General features: G+C 47.5%; 1 protein-coding gene across 2 annotated transcripts in view; it reads left to right on the top strand.

Annotated features, from left to right (window-relative positions):
* The window catches only part of ARID3B (AT-rich interaction domain 3B), a 31798-nt gene that overhangs the window by 12960 nt on the left and 5346 nt on the right, over nt 1-13492 (top strand). For both annotated transcript variants that reach the window (XM_065077087.1, XM_065077086.1), the window contains exons 4-7: nt 487-559; nt 10129-10312; nt 11446-11705; nt 11900-12157. In XM_065077087.1, coding sequence (XP_064933159.1) covers nt 487-559; nt 10129-10312; nt 11446-11705; nt 11900-12157 — 775 coding nt within the window. The remainder of the gene's footprint in view (nt 1-486; nt 560-10128; nt 10313-11445; nt 11706-11899; nt 12158-13492) is intronic.

Raw genomic sequence — 13492 nt, 5'->3', positions numbered from 1 at the left:
TTTGTCACTTATGTGACAATCCCTAAAGGAAGGAATCGTGAGGAAAAGCTGCAGAGAACTTTCCCTCCTTGGTGCCTCAGAGGTACAGACCTCTCATCTGCCCCGAACCGCTCTCACCTTCCTTTTGGTTGTCTCGTCTTTCTTTTTCTTTCTTTCTTTCCAGCTTGTCTTAATCATTTCTCTCCCCTTTGCTTTCAGGTGGCCTCAGACCCTGTGCCGTAGCGGTGGTGCTAACCAAGTTGAATCTTCTTCCCTTCAGGGTACCGGTCTCTGCTGTGCCAGCAGGAATTATTGAGGGGCTGAGCAAGGCAAACCATAACAAGGGTCCTCAAACTATCACCTTGTCCACCAAATCGCTCAGGAATCCTTCCTGTTTTTCACCCCTGCAGTACAAGCACCGGATCACCCATTGCAGAAAGCTGATGTTATTTTATTTGCTGTCTTGTTGTGGATTTGTGCCTTCATTTTTTTTCCTTTTCCCCTCAGCTCTATGAACTGGATAGTGACCCTGAACGGAAGGAGTTCCTGGATGACCTCTTCATCTTTATGCAGAAGAGGGGTGAGTGAGCATTTGCTTGCACTTGGTGGGGTAAAAGTGGCCTACTGCCATTTGAATTCTCCCCTCCTGCATTTGGAAGAACAAATCCAGCCCTTGAACTTGCAGATCAGGTGGAAGAGCAGTGGTAAGACTCGAGATATTTGCCTTGGGAGATAAGGAGCGCAGGAGGAAAGAACTCTTGTACCCTATAGCTTCATTTCACAGACACTATTTCTTCACCCATGTTGTCCGTGCACTGAAGAGCCCAAGAAACCTGGTTCCCCAAGGGTTTTGGGGACAAGGCTGGGGATTCTCTGGTCTCCCCTTCAGGTGGCATGATCACACATCTTCTCCTGTTTGATTTCCATGGCATGTGGAAGCTGAGTGTGAATGCCTTCACAGGCTGTCGAGAGTAGCGACACGCAATCTGGAGACTGGGAAAACAGACCCCAAGCCACATTTTCCTGTAGATTCACAACGTGTCAGCTTTCCGTTTAGTAATTTTGTGTAGCTGAGTGCTGAAGCGTGGAGTTTCTCACGTTCCTCCCTGTGCTGTCAGCAACTTGCATCTCTCCTTGCTACGGGAGTGGTGATACCTGTACAGAGTAGTTCAGTTTGGATGTCACAAAGTCTGTTTCTGTCCCCTGGTTATCAAAGTTCAATCCCCTCACTGCAAACTGTTCATACAAAAGTGTACATCTATGTGGTATCGTATAAAACAAACATCTCTGAAGATTTCTGTTCAGTCCCTCCAAGACTCTTCCAACAAAGATGCTTCTGGCAAAAAGTGTTGTACTATAGACTTTTCCATTGTTTCCAAAGGAGTCTGCTGAACATAGGTGTGAGGAGCAGACATAAAAAGAAGCTTTTGCTCCCTCCTGGTGTAATGCTCACTGAGAGCATGCTGGACCGAAGGTTGTGCTTATTTGGAAGGGGGGCTGCTGCAGTATTGTCCCCTGAGAGTCTAATGAGGTACAAAGATGCAACATCTGTTTGAAAATTACCGGATTGCTGGCTTGGAGCTGGAGTTTCGTTTCCAGTTGTCTTTTGAAGCAGATGCGTCCCCCTCTGCGGATGGCTGGATGACAAGCAGAGGAGAGGCTACCCAAAAATGCAGCTTTTGCAATTGCCCTTCATTTCCCTGTCCGTTTGTCCTGGCTGGAGCTGACACCTGCCCTGCCTGAATTGTCACTCTGGCAGTTTGAGGTTATGCTTCCAAGTCAGTTTAAAACTAGAGCTGGGTTTTGCTGACATTTTTTGGCTTTTGTGTGCAGAAGCGTTACAGGGCTTAATTAGTTTACTTGCAAATGTTAACCTGAGCTCACATGTTAATGGAAGGATTGGGATGACCGACAGACAACACAATCATCTGAAGGGTGTGATTGGCAGCAATAGAAACCTCCAGCTACCTAGAGAGAAATCTGCTTAATACTTCAGTGTCTCCTGCCTATTACGTTTTAATTATTTATAATTGACATGTTCCTGGTGCAGGGGCTGAGCTGGTCACCAGCTGGTTGCTGTAGGAGTTGAGCTTTTAATCATCTGGGCATTTCCAAGTGGATTTGTTTTCTGGAGGCTCATTTTCTTGCTCGCTAGAAGGCTGAAAATAAAATGTAAGAGGCGCAGCACCCGTGGGGCAGAGATGCTGCGAACCGCACAGCGCCTGAGAGCAAAGTGCTATGTTTTTTAGCTGGGATATGTGAAGAGCTGGTTAATTTGCACCTCGTGTCTGAAGGGAATGGAAAACAGCTCTGCTAATAATAAATGTTGGTGGTGTAAAGACGGGGATCTTGCTGTTGCCCAGGAGGAGCTGGAGAAGTCCTGGCCCTTGTTTGGGGTTGATGGATTTGAGGCACTAACTCATGCTGAACCCCCCAAAAAAAGCCAAAACCCTGATGTGAAAGAGAAATGACAGATTTCACAGGAGCTACTGAGTAGTTGGGAGGGATGAAAAGCTTTGGTGGGTTGGTGCTGTTGTTAGGAATGTACCTAGAAATGTGAAGCCATGAAACAGGCTTAATGCAGATCAAATGTGCAGGTCTCATCTGCCTCTGAGCACAGCAGGTTGTCGCCGAATGACCACAGCTGCAAGTGATAAAATGGCCCTTCAGTGGCAATAATGATGGAAGAGGGAGATGAGAGGAAAGCTGTAACTCTGCCTTTGTTGGAGGTTTTATTCCTTGGATGTGGTGGGGTGAATGGGTCCCACTATGGCTGTGATTGAAGGGGCAGATGGGGAGAGGAGGGGACAGTGGTTATAATGCAGGACTAACTTTGAACCAGGCCTACGACAAGACTGACCTGGCACAGCTCGGCAGGGCTGATCCTAGTTTGTATTAACACTCTCACCTTCCCTGTTCTCAGCTCCTCTGCAGCCTCAAACTACAGGTCTTTCCTCAAACCGAGCATGGACAAGCAGCTTCACCAGTGACTTCTCTCCAGAGCTGGTCTGGTGTCTTGTGACAGCCTGAGCTTTGGATGTCTTGAGGGCTGGTTCCTCAAAAGCTGTATTTTTAACCTTTTAAGCCACTCTGTAGGCAAGTTGGTGGCTCGGGGCGTTTTTTAGGGCACAGGCTGAGGCTTCTCTGCGAGGCACAGAAGATGGGTTTGTTTGCCAAGTGCCCAGGCTGGAACTTCATCCATTACAATAACTCAGGGTGATTCAGTGTTCCTTCACTTTTGCATTGCTGAAAAGAATTTGATGACCTAAATGTACACAGCCAGATGGGCAAGTTCATTTACTCAGATCATACTCCGAGATTATGACGTTTTCCTCTTCTTTTCACGTTCTTTCTCACCCTGTGAACGTACCCGGAAGGTGAATTTTGGCTCCGTCTCTTTTCCATGCGATAGAAGGCCATCGCTATGAGGAGTCGTAGAAAAATGGAGCAGTGGGTCTGTTTGATCCCCTGAAAGGATCAACCATGTTCATGCGAGACCTTCCCCTTGAGCAAAGGTTTGGTGGGGAAGAGATCTAACTGCGTGCTAGGCTGTATTATTCCCTTTCAAGGGAAGCTGTTTTGTTCATTTTAAGTGCTGCCTTTGTGAAGACCTCATAAAACGTCTCCAGTTGTACAGCTCTACTAATTTTGTTCAAGGTTTCTGCGTGACCTTGGTTTTCCCAGATGGCTTGACCATTCTGGGGTTTTTTTATGTGTATATACATAGAAGGGGCTTTGTAAGTCTGAGCGTGTGGTTTTAATGTTTTCCTGCTGTTGTGTGCCCTGTCTGCACATCTTAAATGTGGAAATACAACAAATCCACGGGATTGACAAAAGCGTTTACTGATGGATTCTTTTATCTATAGGCCAAGCGGTGTTTATGAAATGTTTGTCCGGGGAATACGCTTCGTTCTTCTGCTGATTCGGTTTTGCAGGTTTCTTGTGACCCTCTGGAGATATTTTGGAATCTGAATTAAGCGCTGTAGTTCTCTAAATGAGACGTCAATAGACGAACCGATAAAATCGCGGCATCCTTTGCTACCCATTTAATGCTGAGCCCCAGCAAACGCTTCCCGAAATAGCAGGTGATGTTCTGCAGTGGAAAATTCTCACCTGAGGCACCGCAAAGGTCTGTTCTGGATGGTACAAATCAACCAGGCAAGGTCATCTTTGTGTTACACCCTTGGCTTTGTACACAGCACAATCTCTGCCTTGTGTCCCTCCTTTAAAGCGGGGATCAGTGAAGTATTTTAGGCTTTTACTTTTACATTGTCAAAAAGACTGAGTTTCTTTAAGTTTTTAAGGGGAACTGGCATTCTGGTTTACATCCCTCTGTATTCTCCGAGAGGTTTTGAGCCTTTCAGAACAGGGGACAGAGAATGCACCGCTCCTTGTTCTTAAATACTTTTAAGTGATGCTAGAATAAAATCAGATGCAAAGTGCTTGGGATCTCTTATTTTACAGGGAGTGTCTTGCCCATCAGCCTTGGCTGGCAGGTGACTCAAAGTCATCACCAGATATGTAAGCTGATATTCTGGAATTTATCTGTGTCAATTTGGAATTATTTAGAAGTAGTTATCAGCAGGTCCTTCCATCAGGAAAAACTTTCTCCCCTACTTGTTTTTGTTTTTTTTTTATAAATCAAAGCATTCATTCCAGTCACGGAGACAGGAGACTTTTTGTCTTGAATATTGCTTTAGTTCCAAAGAAAAATCGTATTGACAGCTGCAGCTGTAATTAATGGAAGAACAGAATTCAGAGCTTACTTGGTTCTGGCTTACCGGAGCCTTGTTTTAAATGTAGCCAGCGTGAAGAATGTTAGAGCAGCCTAAATGTTTCGTTATCAACTGAGCTGGCATTGGACGAGGTGAAAAGGAAATGAATTTGAAATGTTTGGTGATTGTTGTTCTGTGTGAAGCTTTCTATAGTGCATTCATCTGATACCAGCCTGCTTGAGTGAAGTGATGGAGCCAAAGGGGTTATTTCCTCACTTCCTCTGAAAATTGAGATGTTAAATTGTCACGTGTTTTTGCAGCATCTCAAACACTGGATGTTTGTGTCTCAAATCCTGCTTTTCTCAAGCTCTTTCTTATATTGGTGCTTCCTCTCTGCTTTGGATGTTCTTGGCCCTCCCTTCCCAAATTTAAAAGCATGTTTTTCAAATGATCAATGAACCGCAGCACTTAAACAGCAGAGGTGGCTCAACACTGAAGCGATGATGGTGTCGATATCCAGGTGGATGGCAGAGCGGAACTGTTTGGCATAAAAATTTTGGACCAACCTTTATTTTGCCCAGCTCCTTTCTCCCCATTATGTTCTGTATCCACAGAGAGGTCGTACGTATGGAAACCCACCACCTATTGCACGGTGGTTCGACATCTGCTGAAGAAATTTGTGTGTAAAAGCAAATCTATTGGATCCAGCTGTGTCAGTAGCAGCAAATCTCGGCGGGATCTCTGTTTCGGGGATGGAGAAGCTCCCGGCGTGGGAAGGTTTGTGTGGCTGGAGCCTCGGCTGATACAACTGGATGCCGGTTCGGCTGCCGAAATCTGATAAGGGGCTGCTGTCAGCCTCGCTTATTGAGGAGGGAAGCAGAAACTGCTGGCGTTTGGAGAGGTGCAGATAAGAAGTGGGCCTCCTGTCAAATAGAACGTGATTAATTACCCTCTCTCCTGGCTCCTGCTTCGCTAGGAGCGGCTAATGGTCCGCGGGCTGGTGGCTCGAGCAGTGACATTCCCGTCGGGAGGTGAGAACGCCCGCGGTGGCGATGCCAGGCGGAGGGAGAGTTTAGATCCGCCGGGGCACAGGCAAGGAGGTAGAGGGGAGAGGTTGTTTCCCTTGTTTCTGTACCTTTGCTTTGTATTTTGAGCGCTCAGGACAGACTCAGACTGACACACACGACTCGCGCAGAGGAGCTGGGGTGGCTGAACAGGCATGAAGGCAGCCGGGGTTCGGATTCAAACCGAGAACTGAGACGGTGCAGGTTCAAGTTGATCTGCTCGTACTCCAGGCTGCTGATTTGCCGTTAAACTCAATTTTACCTCTGTATAGCCTGGGAGAGTGGGGAGATCATTCATACCAAGTAATTCCTTTCTCTCCCTTCAAAGAAACATGAAGATCTCTTCAAGACTTGGTTCAAAACTATTTGAAATTACTGTGGACTTCCCTAGTCTCCTGGAGAAAACATCTTCCTTCTGGCTGTCGGATACTGCTTCTCTTCTGGACATATTTAGAGTGGAAGCAGGAAAGAGTAGCTCTTTCCTTGTACAGGTTGTGGCTTAAAAATGTCTCTTTTCCACTCCAAAGTGTGCTTTTTTGCACTTTGAATGTTGCTCTGCAGAATAAAGGTTCGGGATTCTCACCTCCTTTGTTCCTCTCTTAAAAAATGGGCACTTCTGAAAGTAAATTGGATAGGAAATAAAAAGGGGGGGGAGGTGATTGAAGAAGTGTAGTGCTCTAGGCTGGGTGTAATTAACTGCTCTTTGTCTCTGGTGTGCAGGGCAAGTTGTGGCTTAGGCTGCTGGTGGCTCCGCACCAGGCGAGGACTTATTTTCTACCATTTGGTTAAAAACTAGTCATAGTTAGAAGTAATTTTCCTTGTTTAACATCAATCAACATCTTCAGATTTAGGTTGAAGTCAGAAGTTCGGCTCAGATAGGATGAAGAACAGGAAGAAACGCGAAGGCTTGGCCAGCGCCGCTTCCCCTGCTACCAGTTCATTGCCAAATAGATGGAAAAACAGTCGTTCCAAGATTATCTGGGGTTTACAGCTTCCTCAGTCCCTTCGTAATGGCTCTTGAAGAATGAGAATCAAACAGTTGCTGCAGCGCCGGGGACATTCAGGCCCATCCATATGAGCCCTTTAGGCTTCTGTTCCATCCCTCTGAAACAGAAGAGGCTTTTGAGCGGAGTGAAATGTCCTGGCAGAGGGGGCAGAGATGTTTATAGCTACAGTCAGGCTTCCTCCAGGGAAACTCTTTATTCCAGAAATCGGAATTGCAGATACATGCGTCTTTCCCTTCAGAAAACCAGGAGCCCGTGAGCTACGGGCTGATTCTTCTTTCTCCTTCCAGACTTTGCCTGCCCTAGGGTTTGTCTTCCCAAGGTGCTCATCAGCTGTTCATCATCTCTTTTCCAGTGGAAACAGGCTCCTCGTGTCCCCCCTTTGGCTGATTCCTTGCAGGAATGGCCCGTGCTTATGTAGCTGGGGTTATATTAAAAAGAAAAGTCATTTACCAAGAAAACGAGTCATCTCCCTCGCCTTCTCCTTGACTTGCACAAGACTTCTGGCTCTTTTGAGCGTGGTACATAGAGCATTTCTGAGAATACAGAGGCTGGGAAGTACAGTAAAATGAGTTTGCCATCAAAAGGCAACAAGTCTTACGCCGTGCCCCCGGCTGCTGACCTTTCCCGCTGGAATTCTCCCCTCTGACCTCCGGATCATTAATCCTGATGCTGCCAGATGACAGTAATCCATCACGGCCCCTGACAAGCCCCGCAGCCGCCTCTGAAAGGATCCGCTGGGCTTCAGCATCCCCATCGTCCCCTGATACTCGTTTTTCAGCCTTTCCTGTTGGAGCGCTGGGGGTTTCCAATAAAGACTTTATCGCTTTGCCTTTCCTCGCAGAGGGGCGGGGGGAGGAGACGAGAGCAGCACTTCCCTGCCTCTCCGCTCTTTTGCAGTCAGATCCTATGAAACCTAAAGAAGTACAGTTAATTTTCCAGGTTCAAAACCCAAATCCCTCTTTGTTGGCTTGTGGGGGATATCACTGGGGGTGTTACTATGGGCAGATGTGGGAGAAAATGATTGTATCGCTATGCTCAAGCGGTATGATAGGATGGAAGTAGTTTTGTCCCTGCTGTAAAGTTTTCTCAGCATTCATAAAGAAATCTTATGGGGGGAAAAAAGAAGCAGCTAGAGGTTTATGAAGCTACTAATTAAATTTCAGGGCACTGTGGTCTATGGGGCTTGTTTTAAAGCACGCTCGAGGAAGGGAAGGTGTCAGAGGGGCTGTAACGTGAGGTGGGGAGGTCAGAGCTGATTGCTGTTTCTGCCCCAGCTATGAGCCAGCTCTCTGGAAATACGTTCAAACCTTTATTTCCCACTGATGTAGATAATGTTTGTCCCTTTCATGGAAGCATTTGGATGAATATACTTGTGCGCCTTTTCAGCTGCTGAAATGGGAGAGTCTAGAGGAGAGTAAAACTGTGTTTGGGATAAAAGCAGCATATTAAAAATTAGGTGTTTCCTTATAGCAGCTTCTTTGCCTGAGGAGCCTTAATCCGTGACCCCTTTCATTCTCCATCTGGTCCCTGTCCAAGCAGAGCTGGATGAAAGTCCCTTCTGGACAAGCTAATGCTGTTCCCTAAATTGGATTGGGGAAAAGTAGGTGACTTTGAGCAGCATGGGGTTACTGGAGGTATCAAAGAGAGGGTCTGGATGCTGCCCCGCCGGAGCAAAGGCTTAGGACACCCCAACTTTGCTTGGTGCTGGGGTAAAAATGCTGGAGTAGTAACATTTTGGGGTGGAAAAAAGCACCTCAGCTCTTCCTAGAGACTATAGGAGGTGAATGTCTCCCTGCTTTTCACTTGGGTGTGACTCTGGTTGCTGCGGCTCAGCTGATGAATGATAACTTCAGGCTGGTAACGCGATCGCTCCCAGCCCTCCGTGTGCCTGAAACGATGCTCTTAATCTTTGGAATGACACGCTGAGACAAAATGGTGGCTGAGGAAAACAAAACAAACAGCAAAGTGAGTTGAGGAATTGCATTTACCCAGGGTGGGTTTTGGGGAGGGACCAGCTCCTGGTTCAGGGCTGGATGGATGGATGGAGCCATGGTGTGTTTAAACAGTTTAGAAACATCTCTGTCGCTGCTCCCTGAGGGAACTGTTGTCTCTGAAGTGCAGGAAGAGGATCTGATGTAGTTTGTGAAATTACTGCTTTGTGGGCTTCTCCGTCCTGGGCAGGGAAGGGGTTGTTTAGACAAGGCAAGGAAAAGAGGATATGAGAGATATAAAATGACGGGGCGTGCAGGCCAAGCCTCATCAGGTTGCTCTTTATGTTTTCTTACAGTTTAAGAGTTAGTAACTTGGGGAAATTGAAGGCAGCCCTTTTAAAGCTGAAAAAGTTTACTTATTCTACCCAACATCTCATTAACCTGTGGGAATTGGCACCACATAACAGGCTTCAAAAAGAAAAGAGAGGAAAAAAAATACATGTATAATGAGGACATCTGCAGAGCTGAGCTGAACTCCTTTTCACTAAACAGAATAAAACCCATTTATAAGGGCCATAAACTGCTCTGCTTCGGGGCATTAAGCGGCTCGCTGGCTGATGAGCGGTGGCAGAAGTGTCCCCTGTGGGTTGGGGATTCCATAATCGTCCATTACAGCGTTTTCCTGGAAGGGCTGGTGCTGGCCGTTGCGGTACTGCCCTCGGATGGACGGCGCTTTGATCCGGGACAGTATTTCCTATGTAAAATAAAAGCTTTGCTACATCAGCATGTTTTTTCTCCCCCTACCCCTTCCTCTCCTTGCCTAAATCTCGTTAGTTTGACCTTTACAAACCCCGCGCGCTTTATCGCTTTGAGGTGCTGCTAAAAGGTTAAAAATCAGATTTTCTCACCGCCGTTAGTGCACAAGATGACAAAACTGCACAGGATGGAGCTGTTTCCCTTCCTGCCCTGTCCGTCCTCACGAGGACAGAGCAGGACCTTGTTTTGGGCTCCAAAAAGCTTTTGGATGCCCGGTGCTTCTCCAAGCAGCCGTGAGGATGCCTTGGCTGCTCAGCCCCTTCCTGAGCACAAACGATACAGATTTTTATCTGAAATTGCCCTGGGAGCTCATAAAAAAGTGATCCCTCACCCCTAGGACTGAATAGTCCCCGCTTCCCCTCTTTCTGTTTTCAAAGTCGCTCTTAGCTGCAGGTTTGTTATGTGGCTGATAATTGCTTTTACCTACAGGAAAGGATTTTTCATGAGAAGGACGTGCCATGTCGCTGCACTTCTCTGGCTCATTTACTCGCCCATCGAGAGGCCTCAAGTCGGGCTACAGATAGAGTTGCCTGAATTTCCTATTAGACAGAAGATCGATAGCCACAATCTGCGGGTTTTCTTGGCCTCTCTGACTCCGTGTTTCCTTCCCTCGTAGGAACCCCCATCAACCGGATCCCCATCATGGCAAAGCAGATCCTGGATCTCTACATGCTCTACAAGCTGGTGACCGAGAAAGGAGGGCTGGTGGAAATCATCAACAAGAAGATCTGGCGAGAGATCACCAAAGGCCTTAACCTGCCCACCTCCATCACCAGTGCCGCCTTCACGCTGCGAACCCAGTGAGTCCAGGAGGATGAGGACTGGGCTGGAAAAACTGCAAGTTTAATTTCTACTCTGCGGCCAGGGAGGGGCTGATAAGTTCTTCACTTATCCCTGTCATCCAAAGCTTGCGGCTTTTCCTCTCTATTCCCTCTCCTCTCATTTCCCTTAGCGCTGATTCTTCCTGAACTCGTTCCCCTTCCTTCTCTACAATCTCAGCACTAATACGCCATTGCCTCATTTGCTGTGTCTCCCTCCTCCTCTGCCTTTCCTGCCTCTTCAGAGCTTAAACTCGGTGCAAGGAGGGTTTTGCTCTGTCTCTGAAGAGCACTTAGCACAGCGAGGAGGGAGGTCTCCTGATTTGTAGGCATCAAGTATGAACTTGATCATTTAAATGTCTAGTTTATCGCTATCTAGTCATGGAAACTTGGAGTTGTCACTTGCTGTGGGGCTTGCTTTTCTGACCCCCAGTACCTCATGTTGGTTAGGCAAGGAGAAAAATAGAATAAGCAGAGGAGAAAGAAAGGTGAAAGTAAACCTACTGTAAAATTTAAGCAAGAAGGCAAAGCTGTGCTTTAGTAAGTTGAGCATGGGAGGCTGGGCTCTGGGAATCCACACCCAGCTCTTACGCAGACTCGGTTTTTGGAAGCCCCAGAGAGGGAAGCTCCTTGTCGTTTTCCTTTCCGTGGTACAAACAGTGGTACAATTCTGTCTCCTGACAGAATTCAGCAAGAGGTTCAGTGCTGCCCAGTACAAATTACTTAGACAAGGGTAATTCCTCAAACATCCTTCCTTGCATTAACATTACATTCCAAGATCTTAATTCTTACCGTTTTCAATGGTATCTCAGTTGTAAAGTAATTCTGGATGATTCGCCGTGGTGTGTAACTGTGTGCTCCCCTATAAATACTGAGTAAACTCAGAGTTTCTTTGTGAGAGCCGTGCTTCACCCCCAAACTGCTCAATGCTCATCAAACCAAGCGCAGCGTCCATCACGATGTGCAATGACCACGATACGCAGATAAAGCCTCCAAATCTGTGGAGGACCTCAGCCTGAAAGGCTTCCTGAACACACTGCTTGTTCCTGTAGCCTACAATTTCGTGTTCTGTTGAGAAACCTTCTTGAATTTCCCTCTGCTCTCCTCTCTCGCAGGTATATGAAGTACTTGTACGCCTACGAGTGTGAGAAGAAGTCCCTGAGTTCTCCCGCCGAGCTGCAGGCTGCCATCGATGGCAACAGGCGGGAGGGCAGGCGGCCCAGCTACAGCTCCTCTTTGTTCAGCTACTCGCCCACCACCCCGGGGCCTCCTTCCCTCCTGTCTCCCCCAAAAATCCGCTTCCCCATCATCGGCGTCGCGCCGGGCAGCGGGACCAGCAATCCTCGGGTGTCTCCAGCAGCAGCTGTCAGAAAAGGTTGGCTACTTTTATTTGCAGCAAAGGTGGCTGGGTTAAGAGGTGCAGGCGCTGAAACACAGGGGTTTTTTCCATTTTATCCACATTGAGAGTAGCCACTTGGGTGGCTCAGAATATCCTGCTTGTTTCAACCTTTGCCTGCTCGCTTTAGGAAGGGCCGCGGGAGGGGACTAAGCGACTCTCTCCTTGTCTAGGTGACGGTGTGCCCTTGACCGTGTCTATGCCAAACCGTATTGCCGTGCCAGTGACCTTGGCGAGCCAACAGGCTACGGTGGCAGCGAGAGCAGCCACCCTGGAGCAGCTGCGGGAGAGGTTGGAGTCGGGAGAGCCCCCCGAGAAGAAGGTGTCGCGGATGACGGAGGAGGAGCAGCGGCTGGTCCAGCAGGCTCTGCAGCGCAACCTCTTCAGCATGGCGCGGCAGATCCCCATGAAGATCAAAATCAACGGCAAGGGTGAGCAGCGCCGCGGCATTCACAGCAATATTTTGTTGGGTTTTAAACCTGCCGCTGCTGGTTTTATTCTCTTCTTGTTGATGCATAATCCAGCAGCGTCTGAGTCCAGCCTGGCATCAGAAAGCTCTGCATCTGAGCTGATAAAACCCACTTGACCCACGCAACAAGATAATCTGAGTTTCCTTCATGACTGGAGCTGTTAAACCTCCCCAGAACTTGCCTTGTGGGGAATTACTTTATTATCCTTTGTCAGGTGTGACAAGGCGGCTACAAAACCTCATGTATCTTGGAGGGGGGACCCTGCGCGTCCCAGGGCTTTGAGCAAATCAGGTGATTTCTACCAACATCTGCTGCAACCCTACGCGCAGCCTCCAGGCAAAGAACTCCTGGCCGAGCTGGGTGAGAAGGTCACATATAAGCAGCATTCATGGCCTGGAAAACACGCTCCTGAAATGCTTTTGTAGAAGGGGAGTCACCCTGTAAAGGTCACATTGTCACAATCAAGGCTGTTATACATCGTGGCTTCAAAAGCTGATTTAAGTGCCGTGGCTCCCTTACCTGTCCCGGGGGCTGCGCTTCCCTGGACAGCAAAGCCTCCGAAAATTTCAGGTCCAACAGCTGCTTCCTCCAAACCTTTTGATCCATTAAAATTAAAGGGCTCAGACCCCTTATTAATTGTACGTGAGGATGCAGGCACAAGGCCAGGCAAGTTTGGCACGGCTTAGAAGAAAGGGAAGAGTTTTCTTGAGGCCTTTGCGAGCAGTGCTGGTAAATGCTTTATTGAGATGCTTTGCCAGAAAAATATATATGGCAAAGGGTCAAAGCAGGTTCCCCTTTGAAGCAGTAGCAGCTTGCAGTGGAGTTAAATGGGATTGGGACTTCACATCACAGTTCCTGACAGCTGTCCGTCCACCTAAACTTCACATTTACATAAAAACATAACAGAAAAGGGCTACAAATTTTATCAAATAATGTTCATTCTCTTTTATTTTACCTTTTTTTTCTCTCTACCCTGAACTTCCTAAATCAAAATGCTAGGAGTGATTTTAGTCTCTACAAAGAGTAACAGGTTGCGGGCTGAGCCCTCAGGACTCAGTGCTATTCTCACCTTTGTTAGGTGACCGTGGACAAGTCTGTCCTGTCTTTCATGCTCTGACTTTCCCAATTGCAAAATAAAAATGATGTTGTGCTTTTGAAAAGCACCGTGTGAGCTTATCACAGCTTGATAGCAACATTTAGGTTAAATGTGAACAACATCCTTAGCATTCTTTACAGGGATGGTGGACTTGCTGCCCCAGCAGCCTTGAAAGGAGATAAAAAGATGTGTTTTCCATG

The sequence above is a fragment of the Columba livia genome, chromosome 11 (assembly GCF_036013475.1).
Source record: "Columba livia isolate bColLiv1 breed racing homer chromosome 11, bColLiv1.pat.W.v2, whole genome shotgun sequence".
Taxonomy (NCBI): Eukaryota; Metazoa; Chordata; class Aves; order Columbiformes; family Columbidae; genus Columba; species Columba livia.
The sequence above is the reverse complement of the archived record's forward strand: the minus strand, read 5'-3'. Positions and strand labels throughout refer to the sequence as shown.